This window comes from Panthera uncia, chromosome B1, assembly GCF_023721935.1.
Source record: "Panthera uncia isolate 11264 chromosome B1, Puncia_PCG_1.0, whole genome shotgun sequence".
Classification (NCBI taxonomy): Eukaryota; Metazoa; Chordata; class Mammalia; order Carnivora; family Felidae; genus Panthera; species Panthera uncia.
The window spans coordinates 139,827,365-139,847,133 of NC_064811.1; the positions used below are offsets into that span (position 1 = coordinate 139,827,365).

Genomic DNA, 19,769 nt, shown 5'->3' on the forward strand with positions numbered 1-19,769 from the left:
ATTAATAAAATCTTAATAAATTTTCATTTTTCTAAGGATTCTTGTAATGTTACATTTATCAAGAGCCCTTACATGATTCATGGAAAGTGCTGAATTATGTATTTGACCTTGAGCATTGTTATTTTATTCTAAAGTTGCTTTTATCTGCCTATTCATCAGAATAAACACTGCTTACTTCCACTTAAAATGTATTTTGTTGTGCAAACTTAATATCTATGTTTTCAAATAAATATTTATATATCAGACTTTTTACAGCTCTGTTTTGTTTGCAAAGTCACCGTCTTTCTTTCTTCATTTAACTTAAGATATGCAAAACCATTTATTATTTATGGAGGATTTGTTGAGACGAGAGTTCACCTGCTGGTAGCTATGACTCTATAATATGGTAATATCTCAGTCTGATTTTAGTCTCCTTCAGAGAGGAAGGAGTTTTTTTTTAAGTTATTGAGTGAAGGTTATAAAGATGACAGGCTGCAGTGGAGGAATTATTCTTGAATTAAGCAGCCTAGGTTCATATGGCACATGTTATGTCTTACAAAAGCAACAGGAAAACCCATTATAGAACGATTCTGACCACTAACCTGAACCAATGAACTAATTGTATCTTTGTTGAAATGGCCTTAGAGATGTCAGTCACACAGATCTTGAGGCTGAGCAGCTGATAATTTGTTCTTTCAGTTGACTGATAATTACTTCCAAGAAATTAGACAGCCTTAGTAAGAGGAAAACATAATTGCTTTCCCAGTAATTTTTACTTATGATCAACAGAAATGAAAGAGTAAATAAATGTCTACATCTTGTTGGAAACTTTTAATCTTCCTTGATGTTTTTACCCTTTCAATTTTTTTCAGTTTGAGAAAAATTTTCATTGTGTATGACATTTAGATACCACGTTTATTGGTTGTCTTCTAGTGATTATTTAAGATTTCTCTGTTGTCAACTTTGATGTGATATTTGCTATTAAACTGAGCTTCACTTTATACTGAAAATATTAATAATGTTTCATGTGATCCCATAGCTACATCAGCCAGATACCCACTGGCCTGAATCTGAGTATGGGTGACCTATGGATTCCTCAGGAATGAATGAGGAAGGTCCCCATGAGGAGGAAATTTATGAATGCCATATTATTTATCTCTTAATCTTGTTTTATGGTTAGCCCTAATGATTCCATTAAGTACGCTGAAATCCTGGTAATAGAGCCATAAGAAGAAACTTAGAAACAAAAAGTCTTTATAGTGTACAAGTATACATTCTTGTTTAACAACAAAAGACTCAGGGCTTTGTTTATGGTGTCCATGTCTTTCATAAAAATTAAAGAGTGACCTTACCTCTTTAAAAAACCAAATATATATATCTTTTTTTGTTTTCCTTTTAGCATGTGGAGAAACCCTTCAAGAATCCAACGGCAACCTTTCCTCTCCAGGATTTCCAAATGGCTATCCTTCTTATACACACTGCATCTGGAGAGTTTCAGTGACCCCAGGGGAGAAGGTAGTGCATACCATCGAGAGTTCTCATTTAGTCTTATATAAATATGAAGATTCATCTTCTTTTAAATATAATTTGCTTTATTTTTTATTGTTATTTGATTCTTCAAATAATAGACTGAAAACTCAAAAATTTTATAATGGCAATTGTTTAAACTCTGGGAACTTTCTGAAAAATTTAGTTTAAAAAATGGTAAATGCTCTAAAAGTGTTGAAATAATACAGATTCTATGTTCTCAGGCACAATGAAATTAAGTTAAAAATAAGTATTAGATAACTAGAAAAATCCCACACATTTCAAAGTTAAGAAATATATATCAGATATCCAGTTCAACTAAGAAGCAATTATAGGGAAGATGAGAAATTATTTTCAACTATAATGCAACAAAAATACTGAATAGCAAGTCTGTACGATTCAACTAGAGCAGTACTTAGAAGGAAATTCACAACTTAAATGCTCACATTAGCAAATAAAAAATGCCCTAAATTAATGAGTTAGACATCCCTTTTGAGTGACTAGAAACAGAGTAGTAAAATAAACAGAAAAGTACATAATGGAGGAAGTAATAGAAAAAGGTAAAATTAATGAGATGAAAATAGCATTATATAAAGTCTGAAAAAGTTGGTACATTGAGAAAACTTAGCAAAATAGGAACATGGTTGAAAATAGATCAAACAAGAAAAAGAATAACAGAGAAAGCACAATTATCTAATAATCAGAATAAAAAGGTTATCATAACCATAGATGCTCTAGACGCCTAACATTATGCCAATAACTTAAATACGGAGATGAAATGGGAAAATTCTTACAAAATACTATTGACTTCTAACTCAAGAAGAAAAAACAACTTGAATACTCCTATAACCACTAAAGAAGATGAATTCCTATTTAATCAAATTATTAGATCTTTTTCAGCAATGAACATTCAGTCTCAGATGGCATTAATTGTGAGTTCTAGCCCACATTCAAATAGGTGTAATCTTATATAAACTCTTCCAGGGAATAAAAAAGGAAGATCCATTCTGCTATTTATATGGCTAGCAAAAACTTTATAGCAGTCCTGACAAGGACAATATAAGAAAGGAAATTATAATCCAAACTCACAGTTGAATATGGATGTAAAATTCTCTGTACCAAACCAAAGGTAAATGTATATGCGTGTATGTGTGTATACACAAACACTATTAGATGTGTCTCCCAGTTAAATCAAGAAGAAATCTCTATCACTTATTTAACAACAACAAACCCTGAGCAAACTAGGCATAGGATACTTTATTAATCTCAGAAAGAAAATTGACAAAAATTACTGCAAATGTCATTATTCTTGGGAAAATTCTGAAAGTATTTATTTCTATCACACCACTTCTTTTTCAACATTTTTGATGGAAGTCATGGCATAATAAGGATTGAAAAGGAAGAAAGTTTCCCTTATTATATTTAGTTTGGTTATACATTTAAAAATTATTCAGAAAGGAAATAAATGAATCTATTAACTTCTGGATTCTGTCTTGAATGCTAATCTTAAAAGTCTTCCCAGACCAAGATTGTATTGATATTTATATTTATTTTTGGTACTTATTAAATAATTTCTATCATTTGCTTGTGGCTGATTTATCTGGAATGATTCAAATAGACTTAGAGTTTTGGTGAAAATTCAGTTAAGGTTAAAGAAAGTTTGATATTCCTGATAATTGAATGTTAAGAGGATCATTAGTATGGAGCTGTCCAGGGTGTTGCAAAAACTCAAAATGAAAATTGAATGAAACATTCGTGCGATGTGAAGAGTTTTAAACATAAAAAGTTACAGCTCATTTGGAATACAGGAATGCATACATAATTCTTCATACAGTTGTTTTCCGTTTAAGAACTAAAACTTGGGGCGCCTGGGTGGCTCAGTCGGTTGAGTGTCCAACTTCGGCTCAGGTCATGATCTCACAGTCTGTGAGTTCGAGCCCTGCATTGGGCTCTGTGCTGATGGCTCAGAGCCTGGAGCCTCCTTCCGATTCTGTGTCTCCCTCTCTCTCTGTCCCTTTCCTGCTCGTGCTCTGTCTCTGTCTCAAAAATAAATAAAAACATTAAGAAAAAAATTTAAAAAAAAGAACTAAAACTCTATGTTATAATGTAGTTACAGGTGTTGATCAATTTCTGTTTAGATTTTTGAGTAAGTGTTATGAGAATATATTATGAAAGTCAGTCTTAAAAAGGTACTGAAAAGCAAAATATAACATCTAATAAATGAGAGTAAGTTTAAAACTATACATAATTTTGAAAATAAAATTATAGAATACGAAAAGTTTTGGAACAATATTAATCAAATGTAATCAACTCATAAGAGCAAAATAGTATCAGGAAAAAAATTGTTCTTCCTAACCAATTGCAGCACCCATACCATCAGTATTCCAAGTTAATTCACTCTTCTTATCAGTATGAGTACCAATAAAACTGTGTTTTCCAAAATATTGCAAATAGGAAGAAATCAACACATTTATCACCTTTTAAAATTATTTTTCTTAATGTGTATGATGATGGGCAAATAAATTCAATTAAGTGGTCAATGAACAATATCAACTCATTTTTCATTCTGTGTTTTTATTATTTTCTTTACTTTAAAATTTGGGTTTATTTGCTATTCTTTCCACTTCTTTAGTTGGAAGTTTAACTCACTAATTCCAAGAATTTTTTTCTTTTCCAATACAAATCTTCAAGGCTATAGATTTCCTTCTAAAAGCTACTTTGTCTGAATTTCACTAGCTTGACACTGTGTTTTTGCTATTTTTCAATTCTCATTTTCTTCTTTGTCTCTTATTATTTCTTCTCAACCAACATATTTTTTGGTAACATACATTTTCTTATTTGTAAACATATGTTGTTTTTCCAATCAACTTTTTCTTATTAATTTCCCCTCTAGTCACTTCTGATGAGAGATTATAGCATGTAAGGTGTCAGTCCCTGAAATATTTTGAGGCTGGTAGGATGACCTTGGAAGTGGCCAATATTCATGAAGAGTAATTATTTCTTAAAATGTGTTTTGTGCAGTAATTGGATGCAAAGTTCTTTATATATGCATTAGTGTTTTAATTGTGAAGTGTTATATTCTCTAATGATTATTTTTTACTTCATCTATCAAATAGAAAGGTATGCTAATATTTGTCAGTATTCAGAGGACTTACTAATTTCTCTTTACTTTCTAAAATAAATACTATTTAAAATATATTTTGTTTTATATTATTAAATTTTATATACATGTTATGTTTAGAATATAACATCTTTTTGATAATCAAACTGTTATTATATACTAAATTTCTTTATCTCTAGTTATGATTTAGGTCAATACCCTTATTTTTTTCTGATATCAATAAGGATGCACATTCTTTTGATTAATATTCTTGTCTGATATATATTCATCTTGCTTTAGACATTCAGCCATTCTATGATCTTGTGTCTTACGTATGTCCCTTTTAGAAAGCAAATAGTTTGGTTTTATTTTTTATTTAATTCATGATGGCTAGTTTTGTCTTTAGCTAGAGTGTTTATTGCAGTTACGTTTATTGTGATTACTGATGTATTATTATTTCTTTTTTGCATTCTGTATGCTCCACTCTGTTTCTTTTATTTTACTTTTTGCCTTTTTATGTATTGAATTTATGGTTTCATTTATTTTCTCTCTATTGGTTTGAAAGTTTTAAGTGTGTATTTTTATATTTGGTACGCTTTTTCTACCAGTCTTTTTTTATAAATATTTTTAATGTTTATTCATTTTTGAGACACAGAGACAGAGCATTAGGGGAGGAGGGTCAGAGAGAGAGGGAGACAGAGAATCCAAAGCAGGCTCCAGGCTCTGAGCTGTAAGCGCTGAGCCCGACACCAGGCTCAAACCCACGAACTGTGAGATCATCACCTGAGCCGAAGTCAGACGCTTAACTGACTGAGCCACCCAGGCACCACTCTAGCAGTCTTTTTAATGGAGTCATATTTAATTAGTATTTTTATCCTTCTCCCAAACCATAAAAATATCCTAAAAAAAGATTACAATTCTCATTATCTTCATTTTTAGATGCTGTTATTTTTGTATTTTTCTTCCAGTTTGTTTCATTCTGACATAAATGAGATATTATTGTTTTTTTGCACTTAACATTTGTGAAACTATACACAGATGTTTACCAAATTTTTTTATTCTGGTAAAAACACGTGGAAAACTTGCTGCCTTAACTATTTTTAAGTGTACAGTTCAGTAGTGTTAAGTACATTCACATTGTTATGACGGTGATTTCCAGAACATTTCCATTTTGCAAAACTAAAACTCTGTACCTTTTAACCAAGTCCATTTTCCCCACCCCTCAACTACTGGCAAACACTATTCTGTTTGTTTCTGTGAGGTTGATTACTTTAAATACCTCACATAAGTGGAAGCTTACAGTATTTGTCTTCTTGTGACTGGCTTATTTCATCTAGCATAATGGTCTCAGAGTTTAACTATGTTTGAGCTTGTGACAGGATTTTATTTCTTTTTAAGGCTGAATAATATTCCAGTATATGTATAGACCGCATGTGTTTATCCGTTCATCCATTGATAGACATTTGAGTTGGTTCCATCTTTTGGCTATTGTCAATGGTGCTACTATGAACATGAGTATGTAGATATCTCTTCAAGACAGTCCTTTCCATTCTTGTGTATATATTCCCAGAAGTGGAATTGTTGGATAATTTGGTAGTTCTGTTTTTCATTTTTTGAAGAATTTCCATATTGTTTCCCACAGTGGTCAGATGATTCTACAATCCCACCAACAATGTAGAAAGGTTCCAATTTCTCCACATCTTCACCAGTATGTAGTGTTTTCTGTTTTTGTTTGTTTGTTTGTTTGTTTGTTTGTTTTGGAAGTCACCATCCTTTTCGGTCAGAGGTAATATCTCATTGTGGGGTTTTCTTTTTTTTTTCTTTTTTTTAATTAACTTTATTATTTTTTTAAATTTACATCTAAATTAGTTAGCATATAGTGCAACAATGATTTCAGGCATAGATTCCTTAATGCCCCTTACCCATTTAGTCCATCCCCCCTCCCAGAACCCCTCCAGTAACCCTAAAGAGAGAGAAAGGGAGAGAGAGAGTGCACCTGCAAGCAGAGGACTGGGCAGCGGGAGAGAAAGAATCTTAAGTAGGCTCCGTGCTCAGCATGGAGCCCAACGTGGGGCTTGATCCCATGGAATCATGACTTGAGCTGAAATCAGGAGTTAGATGCTCTACCTACTGAGTCTCTCATTCTGGTTTTGATTTGCATTTCTCTGATAATTAGTGATGTTGACCATCTTTTCATAAGCTTTTTGGCCATTTGTATATCATCTTTGGAGAAATGTTATCTTCAAGTGTTTTGCCCATTTTTTAGCTGGATTCTTTTATTTTTTCTTGTGGAGTTTCGGATTTCTTTACATATTCCGACTATTAACCCTTTATGAGATATATGATTTGCAAATATTTTCTTCTTTTCTGTAGTTGCCTTTTTAACGTGTTGATTATTTGTTTCGCAAAAAAGCCTTTTAGTTTGACATAGCACCACTTAACTCTTCCTGCTTCTTTTGCTTGTGCTTTTGTGCCATATCCAAGAAATCATTGAATCATGAAGCTTTTCCTCTATGCTTTCTTCTAGTTTTGGGTTTTGCATTTAGGTCTTTAATTCATTATTGAATTAATTTTTGCATATGGCTTAAGTTAAAGGTGACTTCATTCTCTTGTACATGAGTATTCATTCTCAATAGCATTTGAAGATTTATCAAATACTTTTATTCATTATTTCTTCTTGCATTTCGGACTTCCATTAAGGCTCATTTTTGTCCTGCCTATGGTTTATACTTTAGATTATTTTTTTATTAGCATTTTTGGGAAGTATTTTTTTCTGTTTGGAAATGTGAAATATTTTTTTTACTTGAATTCATGATAATGTAGTTTCACTGTATATAATTGGCTATACGTTTAACTTTGCGACATATCAAAACTTGCAGAAATACTTTCTTTTTTTTAATGTTTGTTTATTTATTTTGAGAGAGAGAGTGCACACGAATGCAAGCAAGTGAAGGGTAGAAAGAAAGGGAGAGAGGGAGAATCCCAAACAAGCTCTGCACTGCAGAACCCGACACAGGGTTTGATCCCATGAACCATGAGAACATAACCTGAGCTGAAACCAAGAGTCAGATGCTTAACTGATGGAACCACCCAGGCACCCCGGCAGGAATATTTTCATTTGAAATATTTCTTAATGTAGGATCCTGGAAATTGAAGATACCAAAAGTGATTTAATGAGACCTAAAAATTGAATAAATTATAACCATATAAAATAAGTTTACAGAAGTTATTATAAAATTACGCTGTTTGCAGATGATTTCTCATGGCAGTTTTTTCAAATTCTAAAATCTCGAGATTTCTCCCATGTAATAAAATGCATTTTAAGTGCATTGTATAACAATGTGTAATCTCTCCATTTATGTTACTAAACTAGTAAAATTCTGATAGGCATACACAACACATATGAAAAAATTGTCAAGCGCCCTACATATGAATATAAAAACATGAATGTTGTATAAATTTAATCAAATGAAATCAAGCCACATTATTTACAAGATTGCAAATGTTTTGGCTCAGTATTATGAGGGTAGTTCAGTATTATAAAATCTATTATTTTGTCAAATAATTGTATCAAAATGGAAAGAAAAAGCTGGCTAAATATTTCATAAATGCTGGCAACACTAGAGTTCAATATGTATTTTGAATGACAACGTGATGAATTAAGCATAGCAGGAATGTTTTCAATTTAGTAAATATAAGAAACTAATATTTATTGAGTATTTACTATGCCAGGCACCGTGTTAAACTTCTCATGCCCTATCGGGTTTAGTATTGTAATTATCTCTATTTTATACATGAAGAAGTTGAACTTAAGAAAGGATTGAGTAACCCCCTTGACACCACACAATTTGCAATTGGCAGAGCTAATCATTAAATTTTTCTTTAGTTATAGAGAATATATTTTATCTTTTTACAAATTCAGAAGAATCAACTAAAAAAACACACTTAAGTTGATCAGATAAAACAAATATGTTAAAATGGAACAGAGTTTAAAAACTGAAGGCTTTAATGTGGGACTAAAAAAACTAACTTGTCATGTAGCAGGATGTTGAGATATGTATCATATGTCAGGATATATTAAAATTGTCAGTTTTTCCCAAATAAATATATAGGGTTTTTTAAAAAATATTTACTTATTTAATCTATTAGTTTTTTAAAATATTTATTTATTTTTGAGAGAGACAGAGTGTGAGCAGGGGATGGGCAGAGAGAGAGACACACACACACACAATCTAAAGCAGGCTTTAGGCTCTGAGCTGTCAGCACAGTTTGAACAGCTGGGACTTGAACTCACAAACTGCCAGATCATGACCTGAGCACCAGATCATGGCTGAGCCACCCAGGTGCCCTTATATATTTATTTTTAAGTAGGCTTCATGTCCAGCGCAGAGCCCGATGTGGGGCTTAAACTCAAGGCCTGAACTGAGATCAAGAGTCGGACACCTAACTGACTGAACCACCCTTTTTTTTTCTAAATGTTTAAAAAATTTTAAGTAGGCCAAATTAATGTATAGCTTTAATGTAATTGCAGTAAATTTCCAATAGATTTTTGTTTTATACCTATACCCAATTATTTCAGAGGTTATTTATAAAATATTAAGGGTTGGACTAACCAAGGCAAGTTAGAAAAAAATGAAGAAAAGTGGATTGCACTGTAAGATGATAGAAAAACATTATGGAGCTTTGGTAATTCATACTCTGTGGCAATATCAAAATAGGCTTCTGAATCCATAGAAGAAACTAAAAAGACCAGAACTGTGCTTGAGGGCAAAAAAGACTTGTCATATATTTGTTTATAAAGATTATTTTTCAAATAAGTTGGGCAAAAATTTTTTAAATAAATAATAATGAAATCATTTTTAAGTAAAAAAAAATTAAACTTACACTTCATATTTTTCTGAAGAAAACATAAGTGATTTGTTTTGTTTTGTTTTTCTGGAAAAGTGGTGTTGAGTACATAAATCAAAAATAAGATAATGAAAAATAATACATGAGAATAATTAAATAAATCAAGTCTCTTTTTAATCATACAAAACCACAAATAAGAAGCAAGTGAAGTGGAAATGCTGAGATAAGAGAGCTCAGATCTTCTTGAGAGATCTAGACTTTTGATACTGACTTTGAAAGGTATAAAGGGATTCCAGAAACAGGGAAAGTGAGAGTGGTGTCCTGGGAGGAATTATGTACACCCTGAATAAAGGAGTGCTGGAATTGGGGGTGCTTTTTCAGGGCACAATGGCAAGAAGTCAGGGATGGGTGGGATGAAGATTCTGTGTTTGAGGTAGTGAAAGATGAGGCAGCAGTGGTGGGTTATGACCCTAGAGTCGTGATGTCCAGGCTTAGAAATTTATGTTGAGTTGAATGTGAAGCCACTGGTACCCAACTTTGAAGGGATTAAAGTGGTCATACAGGTAGGGTGAATTAGAGACCGGTGAACCTGAAAACCAAACACAGCTTTTGAAATTATTTCACTTAATGCAAAGAGGTATGGAGAACAAGGTCAGTGAAAATGGAGGGAGAACATTAGGGGAATTGTGCAAATTGGAATTGATTAAGTATGGAGTGGAGTAGGAATTAAGGAAGAGGAGGTGTGAAAAATGTTCCTCTGAGTAGTTGGTAATGACACATCAAAATGTCAAAATCCGGGTATTATCATATAATTTTAAGTAGAGAAATTACCTTTATGTCATAATCCAATGCCTGTCATATAATAAATCCCTGATGGAATTAGGGATCTACCTGACTCATACAACTAGTTTGTTGTAAAGCAGGGACTTGAGCCAAGGCCCCAGGTTCTCCTGTCTATTCTTTAGATTTTAAAGTAAGAATCCCTTACTTTAATGTGTTGATTTTCCTGTGAAACCTTATAATTAAGCTGATATTTTTATGTTTCCCAGCATAGTTGGATTAAGTAAATTGGGTCAGTAGTTGTATTTATTTGATAACTATCTTCAGGATTTATATTGTGAGGATTTATATTTACCATGAAAATATTAATACATGAGAATCTTAACAATGCTTTCAGATTACCTTAGTGGTTTGCTAACATTACCCAATTAAATCCTTCTGATTGAACTCTGCTGAGACCAGCTTGATATTGTGGCCTCCAGGGCTTTTATGGTAAGAAAATACATTCAAACTAAGAAAGTTTAAGTAAACTAGCAAACCAAGAAGCTAGAACCTGAACCCGTGCTCTCTGATGCCCAGTCATAAATAGCTTTCAGTTGCAGAAAAAAAGATGTAAATTTTTTCCCTTTGGCATGATACAATTCAGGGCTGAACGAAAGCGTAATGATCAATTATTCCATGAGTTTGCAAATTTTTCTGGAAAGGATATACAGTAAATATCTTTGGCTTTGCAGTTCATACAGTTTGTTTCAAATGTTAAATTCTATCATATTGCAAAAGCAATCACAGACGATATGTAAAGGAATGGGTCCAACAAACTTTTACAAAAACTGACTGAAGGCTGGATTTGACCCATGGGGGATAGTTTACTGATCTTCTCACCCCTTAGTCTTATTCCTGAGAAGAAACCTATAGTCCCGCTAGAGATAATTAGGTTTTTCCAAGCTTCTTCTGGCTGGAACCCAGAAATCTATTTTATTTTACTGCTTTTGATTCTAATATTTTTTTCTAAAAAGCCATTTAATGATATCAGTCTAATTGATAACATTTGTGTCTTCCTCATCCTCAGCACTGTAAGGTATAAACGTTATTGTAATTAGTCCTTCTGTGGTGCTCATGGAATTAGTGTAGGTAGTCAGTAATGTCTTCATTATGCTGACAGTAGTTTTTTGATTATTTTTTTCTCTGGAGATATGCAGGCATCCAGTCCCTTGTCTGTTGATCTGCCTTTCTTCAAGACTCTGTACTCCGTACAAAGTATTAATAAGCAAACTCCACAGCAATTGTATCAATTTAACTTAGCAACTAAGACTCATAACAGATCACAGGAAATCTTAAAATTATTCCTTGTATCTCCTTCAATCTCATGTTCCAAGGGAGCCATGATTAAATTTAAATTGATACTGCTAAATTGATACTTACAGTAAGAAATAAACATTTATATAATTGTGCTAGGTAGTTTTTCCTTCATCATTCTTTAAAAAAGGTGCAACATATTTCATAAAATAATATAATGTAAGACAACCAGATATTTTCCAAGTGCTTTTGATTTGCAGTTCAAGTATGGATTCTGCTAGCAACCTTAGTCAAAGGCCAGCATTTTACTTCTAGGTCAGAGCCCTAAGATTTGATTTTAGAAAACCTATCTTTATTGCATTTTCTGCTTCTAAAGGACTCTGTGTTTTATATTAAAATCGGCCATTTTTGTTCCTCCACAGTGCTTGGCATTTAAAATAGAAGATTAAAAACAAGATAGGAAACTTTTCTGTTTAGAGTTATCCCCTTCCAACTCTGTGTGTGTGTGTGTGTGTGTGTGTGTGTGTGTGTGTTCCGAACTTCAAATATTAACTACTTGTTAGCAATCCAACCACATTGTTTCAATTTTGAATACAATTTGACGATATACATACTTCCAATTTAGCTGATTTCTTTCCCTCCTAGAAGAGGAAGTGATACTATTTGCACACCATTATAAAATCCACCTTTAGATCCAAGAAGGAAACCATAAAATGAGCCTTAGGGTCTACTGTTTGTGTCTAAATTCTAGTTTTGCCATTTTTACTATAATAACTGAGTTCTTATATGATCCTACAGATTCGAGTCCCTGGTGGTTGCTGTAGAGAAAACACAAATGTAGAACGAAACCTAATATCAGGCAGTGGTAGTGTTTTGCATTTGTAGCAGGCTTAAAGTAAATACAAAATTAAGGAGAAAAACCAGAAATCATTTCTCAATTATGTCGTAAGAATAACCTAATGTTGCATTGGTATTCAGAGATGGAGTCGAAACGTATTGGGAGCCTCAGAAAAAAAATCGTTCGAAACTATGTATTTTGATAATCGAATGTTGAGGAGTACCGAAAAAGAAAGAAAAACATGATCAGTCCTGTGTCCTTGGATATTTTGGAAATTTTTGTAACATTTTTGAGAATATTTTGATTGATAAAATTAGGTGAAGGAAAAGAAAAAGGAGAAAAGGAGAAACTATAAATAAGATAGAAATAAATGAACAATTAAATAAAACCAAGTTATGCTACACTTACTGTATTACATTAAAAAACAGAACAGTGTGCCTCTACTCTCATCTCTTTGGAATTAAGAAAGTACACGTTTAAGGAAACCAAAAAAGGTCGAATTTAATGGTGAAATGTTAATGCCATTATAAAGTACAGACTTTCATTATAGTTAGACAGATTCTTAGTTTCTATCTCTATAAAATGAGTATATGGGCAATTATCATCAATGTTGGCGTACAGTTTCATCGATCATTGTGTTGCTAAAATAGAAGATGCCATGAGAAATATTTATTGTTATGCTATATCTTCAATTCTTGGAAGAAATAAGTTAGTTTAGGATTGATCTGACATAGGGGCGCCTGGGTGGCTCAGTCAGTTAAGTGTCCGACTTCGGCTCAGGTCATGATCTCCTGGTTCATGAGTTTGAGCCCCACATCAGGCTTCATGCTGACAGTTGAAGCCTGTCTGGGATTCTCTCTCTCTCTCTCTCTTTCTCTCTCTTTTGCTCTCTTAAAATAAATAAACTATCAAAAGGTATTTTAAAAATCTTTAAAAAAAGATCGATTTGCCATAGTTTCTTTCTTATGTTGTTAAGTTACTTAACATACGTTAAGTATTATATTCAAGTTATATTACTTAACGTATGTTAAGTATTATATTCAAGAAAGGGGAGAAGTATATGTTTTCTTACACAAAAACGGTGGTACTCTTCTGTAATATGGACTTAGCATTGATTGCTTCTTTATATATTTTACTCATTTCTTGAGCTCGAGAGTACCCTTACATTCAGATTTTTATATTATCACCAAAGGATTCTTTAAATGTTATTACAAGCTATAGTTTTAGATTAGAAGCATTTATTTAAATACTCATGACTGGTCACTTTGGGCCAAAATCCATTTCAGCTTCTGGAGTAAAAAACAGGTTTACTACACACCTCAAGTATCTTAGATACTTTAAGCAGAATAGAGTTTAGAATGAGTTTTTATGAATAAAAAAACTATTTTCCAAGTGAATTTTACTTCAGGTAGGTATATTTCTCATGTTAGTTTGGCTCTACTTTTAGTGTAATCAAGAAGAGTTAATTATTTGAAAAATAAACTCTTGTTATAAAGCAGTAAGAAAATTATCCTTCCTAGAGTTGTTCCTGAATTATCTGAATTATCTTCACAAAAAGCAGCATCACTTCAAAACAAAGTACAAAATAAGGGGTCATGTGCAAGATCTTATAACTTAAAAGGTCTTTGAATATATATTCTTGGATCTAGAGAAGCATAATGACATCTGTCTTTGATTATACTTACATGGACAAATTCAAATTTTAGAGCTGTATTTAAAACATTTCAGCATACACAATGATATTATGTTCTTGGAACATGGCACATGGTGGTAATTTTTAACATAATTATAGATGTCTGACTGGTCGTCTTTGAAATAAATTATTAAAAAGAAGACATTCATGGCAAAATCAGAATTTCTCATGGTTTAAGTCATATTTATCTTAAAACATTCAAAACAAACTATTTGAATAAAGATTTCTGTTTGTTTCAATATTGTTTAAACTACTTCTACAGAAACTTGGCTTTGATTGCTAAAATGTTTAGTTTAACTATTGACATGGTAGTTCTATATTGTCAGACATCAAGGAGAATGAGAAAATATTTTCTTTCTTTGGGGCATTTGTCAAGAAACTATATTAAGGGTATACTAACAGAAAAAAGAAAAAAAAAAAAAGAATTAGCTATGAATCTGTTTTCTTTGTAGTCCTGGATTCCTAATCTCCAGCAATCAAATTAGCCTGTGCGGTAACAATCATTTTCGTCTTTGTGTCGTTTTGCTCCAATTTGCAGATCGTTTTAAATTTTACCACGATGGACCTATACAAGAGCAGCTTGTGCTGGTATGACTACATTGAAGTAAGAGATGGCTGCTGGAGGAAATCGCCCCTCCTTGGTAAGAGAGTATTTACCCTCTATGTGGCCACACATACAGTCTGTCCTGCCCAAAGTAGATTGTTTTGTTTTGTTTTAATTTTTTAAATTTTTATTTATTTCTGAAAGAGAAAGAGTGCAAGCTGGGGAGGGGTAGAGAGAGAGGGAGACACAGAATCCTCAGGCAGGGTCCAGTCTCTGAACACAGAGCCCGACATGGGGCTTAAACTCACGAACCGTGAGTTCGTGACCTGAGACAAAATCAGATGCTTACTCAACTGAGCCACCCAGGTGCCCCCCAGAGTAGATTCACTCAAGAGTTATCTTAGAGTTAACAATGTATGGGGTCCACATTTTAATTTCTATTGTACTCTTTTCAACTTCAGCAAAAATACAAATAAGTAGATTGATTTTAAAGTAGCTTACATTATGAGGAAATACTTGGATCTGAGTATAACGATTTAGAATAGCTTTTGCCTATATATTTTTAATTTGAGCATTATTGTTTTAATGCAGAAACCAGATCGATTATGTGAGCGTGCTTGTAAGTGTTTGTTTTGTTTGCTAAGGCAGTAGAATGTGAGCTGTTAGCTACATGTTTGGTGGCTGATTTCTTATGCCACGCATGTTAGCTCTTCCTCTAGGCGTCACAGTTTTGCTTCTCAGAGAGTTTTTTGTGGCTGAGAAGAGGCATTTGTACTTTGTATCATAAATTGTAGCTCGTATTTGGTGCTTACAAAAGTCGGCTGCCAAAGTTTAACCACAGACCACACCATTAACTTGCATGAGGCACTTTACTGTTGCCTTCTGTTTTACTTAAAGGTGAGTGCTGTTGTGAGCGTGTACCTACTCTCTCTTTATATACATTTTTTGAAATGGCAACTATGCCTTTATTTTTAGGAGTAGCTCTGTTCAGTTGTGTTTATGTGCCATACAGATCTTTCTTCTTAACATCTAAAACCTGCTGAATGGACGCTGTTGTAGTCAAAAGTGTGTTAAAAGCCTTAATAAGTCCAAGAGATTCTAGAAGTGTTTAAAAATAAGGAAAAAATAAAGAGTTGAACTAGTTTGATAAGTCAGATTGAGGAACACATTGTCTTGAACACTTAGTTTCTTAGTCTAGGTGAAGCAGTTTGTTATGTGTGTACGTGTGTTCATAAGAACACATTTCATTAAATTCATATTGAAGAACCAAATCTAAAGCTAAGTATTGAAGCACACTTCTTCTTTAGGATGCTATAAGTATATAGTATAATTCAGTATATGCTTCAGTATATAAGTGGCTCACCAGACTGGTTCAGCCTGATCGTGGTTTTCTGTGGAAAGTTTTTCACACTCTTTCCCCCAAGACCTGATCCTTAAAGTACAGCCATCAGATTGGCAACATCAGAATCACTTGCTAGAAATGTAGATATTCAGGTTCTACTCCATTCTTTCTGAATTAGAGACTGTATCTTTCCATACTTGCTGGCATTTCTTATGCACATTACAGTTTAAGAAACACTACTCTCTTTTGCATGTCCCTGATTTACTTTGCCATTTAGGAAGACACTTCATCTGTTGTTTCTTAGTATGAATTTAAGTTGACTACCATTTTTTCATATACTAAGCTTATGTATGACATCCCTGCCAGGGGCACACAAAAATGGGTGACAATGTATTGTTTGTAGAATTATTTCGTGTGGATTGCTGTATTTAACCATTTTGTCCTCATATGAAAATTTAAAGCACAGTAGCAGATATACAGCGAGCCAATAAATACTTGTAGAAGGTTGAGGGAAGAAAGAAGGAATCACAGGTATTATTATATTCATTTGGTATTATACTCCCCTGTGGATACACAATTAGAAAATAATCACAACTCACACCCAGGTCTTCGGGTCCTGTTTGCCAGCCTGCCTACTGCACTACAGATTATAACTTTATTTATGAGATGGAATATGTCCAGTAGTGTAAGATCCTTGAAGCAGTATGTGGGTCTCCCTGATGGCTCGTCATTGAGCCGAACTAGACAAAGAACTCCACTTCGGGCTGAGACACATCGTTAACCAAGTAACTATACTCTACAGTGACCGCTCTGATCTCAGATCATTTGTACCTTTTTCTGTTCTCCATGAAAGAATAGTCCCAACCTTAATGCATTGTCCGTCCTTTTACAAATATGTCTTTTGCACTAGCTGTTTCTTAATTCTGTAGACCATGATACTGACATCAGCCAGTCAATCTGAGGATGCTATGTTCCTGTATTTTATAAATAGATTTGAAGAGATTATTTTATTTATATACCTTTATTAAGTAAATATTAAGCATACGTCTAGCTCTAGTTACTCAGGATAGAGTATAGGAACCAAGTCAGGCTATATATGTGTATATACATATGTACATACATATGTACATATAATTATATATATATATATATATATATATATATATATATATAATTTGTAGCTAGAGTGGAAAGCAACTAGAATATAGAGTCATATTTAGGAGTCTCTCTTTATTCTTTTATTTCTTTTAGGTAGATTCTGTGGGGACAAGTTGCCTGAAGTTCTTACCTCTACAGACAGCAGAATGTGGATTGAGTTTCGTAGCAGCAGTAATTGGGTGGGAAAAGGCTTTGCAGCTGTCTATGAAGGCAAGTCACATTAAGTTTTAGAGATTACTTCCCCTTAGATCTCTTAGCAGAGATGTCCTTTCTCTCATTGTCATTAGAATGATATTGTAACCATATTTTAATTATGAAGTTTTCTAAATCTGGGTTATAATATCCACAAGACTGATTTTAAGAAAACTACTCAGTCCATTTAAATTGCAAGAAGAACCTGTTTTTTGATACCAGTGATAGAGTAGCATATAAATGTATGCAGGGGTATGTGAGGGGAAAATGGCACAAGAGCTCTTAAATTTCCATTTGTTTCCATGATAGTATTAAAATGTCATGAAGAAATTATGATTTTTCCTTTGTACTAGATTTGTGTCTATTTGGTCCCTATACTGCTGAAATTCTCTGTCATAGGAAACTGCACAGAAAGCAATTGTACACATTTCTAGGGCATGCTTTGTCTACGTGGGAGAGTCAGCATTCAAGGCAGAATTTACTAGATGCTTTGTCCTATACTTCTCTAAAACAATAAACTGGCATTGTGTGTCCGGGCTTTAAAAGCAGCCCTTTTCTTGCCAGGTTGTGGGCTGAAGAGACCTTTCTTGCTCCTGCCTCTGCTAGCACACAAGTTTAGGTAATTTAGAAGACAGAAGATTTCTGCTTCCCTTAAACTTTTGAATAAACGGAAGCATTTTGTTTTAGAGATTAACTGTATGGCAATGAAGAGGGTTATTTGGATGAGGCCACAGATGTTGATCACATGATGCTAGCCTACTGCCAGAGGCCCAGAGAGTTCTGTGGAGCGTCTCTCTTGATCAACTATTTTACCTAAGGTCAAAAGACTGTAAGAACCAGTTCAGGGAATCACACAGAATATGATAGAATATTCTGTCACATAGAATACATTTACAAAATCTCCAAAGGTTTTTAAAAGTTAAAAAAAAATGTTCTTTTATAAAGATGTAAATAAATAGTGACCAAAAAAATCCTATAGTCCCCTGCTGTTCTCTAATATTTATAGTTAACTGACTACGTTTTTGCCATGTAAATATTTACGACAGTACAACCAGCCAGCTTTGATTTTTATAACCTGGTCTTTATGTACTCAGCCACAGGCACTGAACTAAAATGTTATCTCAGAAGAAAATGAAAACGGAATGGCACTTCTGGGTTTATTTATTTGATTATTTTTGCCCTCAGCAATCTGTGGAGGTGAGATACGTAAAAACGAGGGACAGATTCAGTCTCCTAATTATCCTGATGACTACAGACCGATGAAGGAATGTGTGTGGAAAATAACAGTGTCAGAAGACTACTATGTCGGATTGACCTTTCAGGCCTTTGAGGTAAAGTCTTTTGGGCAACCTTCACGGAACATATCATCCATAAATGACAGTGCCATTTAAGGGGATCCTCATTAAATAAGCAGAGAACCAGAGAATCCACTTTTCAATCAGCAGAGAAGCAAAGGATTGCCTATAAAATGTAACATCAAGAGTGAAAGAGGTGTTTTTTTTTCTTTCCTTCTTTCCTCTTGTTGCAGACATTTTCAAGAAGATTAAAGTGAGTTTACGTTAACTGTGCCATTTGAATTAGAATGTTTGAAGTGCTGACCACAGTTTCTTTTGACAAATGCACAGGCTTCCTTCCCAAGACTGCTTGAAGAGTCCATTAAATAATAGAACTTTTACTTCTCTTGTAAACTAAGAGGTTAAAAGGTAGACCCTCGTTTTTTGTTGTTGTTGTTATGGAGAAAATCCCTTCTTCACCTTTTTACCATTAGGCAGAAAACTGTTCCTATCAGAAATAGAGATTTAAGTGTTTTTCGCCTTTGATTTCATCAAAAATGTATATCGGGGAGGAGATCAGCACCAACATTGCGTTCTGAGATGAGGCAACAATAAACCAAAGGTTAGTCAGGATTCTGGAGCAAAGTCTGGGCTCCAAACTACCAAGCTGGCTGATGAGTCATTTTGGTGGGGCTGGCGGAACTTATTTCGGATTCGAAGCCAGCAGATGGGGACATTTGTCAAAAACTCCATGGTATTTTACATCAAAGAGTCGGCCTGGAAATTGAGACCCCAAGGTGAAGTGGGAAGGAATAATGAGGTGGTGTGAGTAGGGGCAGACACGGGTCAGAGATCTAGATACCATAATTGGAGATTATTTCTTCACTGATTAGAAGGCTGATTCTCTGTCCAAGCAGTCAGAAGGCTGAAGAGAACCCCATCCTCTGCCAGAGTATGCTTGCCACTGAGTGCAGTGAGTATAGTGGTGTCTCTGTCTCCGTGGCAGAAACACCAGGGGAATCCAGGCATCACCCATGAGCCCAGAGACTCTCTCGCCTCCACGTGCAGGCTGTGTAATACGTTTCTTTGGTACTTACCTCTACCCCTTTGCATGTGCCATTTAATTTCCCAGACATACTTCCTTTTATCGTGAAAAAATCGTCTTCTCTTGTGTGATCATGAGATTGTATTATATGCT

At 33.8% G+C, this 19,769-nt stretch overlaps 1 protein-coding gene across 1 annotated transcript in view; it reads left to right on the forward strand.

Annotated features, from left to right (window-relative positions):
* Positions 1–19,769, forward strand: part of TLL1 (tolloid like 1) — a 212,377-nt gene that overhangs the window by 136,465 nt on the left and 56,143 nt on the right. The window contains exons 9-12 of the mRNA XM_049631294.1: positions 1,379–1,494; positions 14,600–14,702; positions 17,199–17,315; positions 18,483–18,628. Coding sequence (XP_049487251.1) covers positions 1,379–1,494; positions 14,600–14,702; positions 17,199–17,315; positions 18,483–18,628 — 482 coding nt within the window. The remainder of the gene's footprint in view (positions 1–1,378; positions 1,495–14,599; positions 14,703–17,198; positions 17,316–18,482; positions 18,629–19,769) is intronic.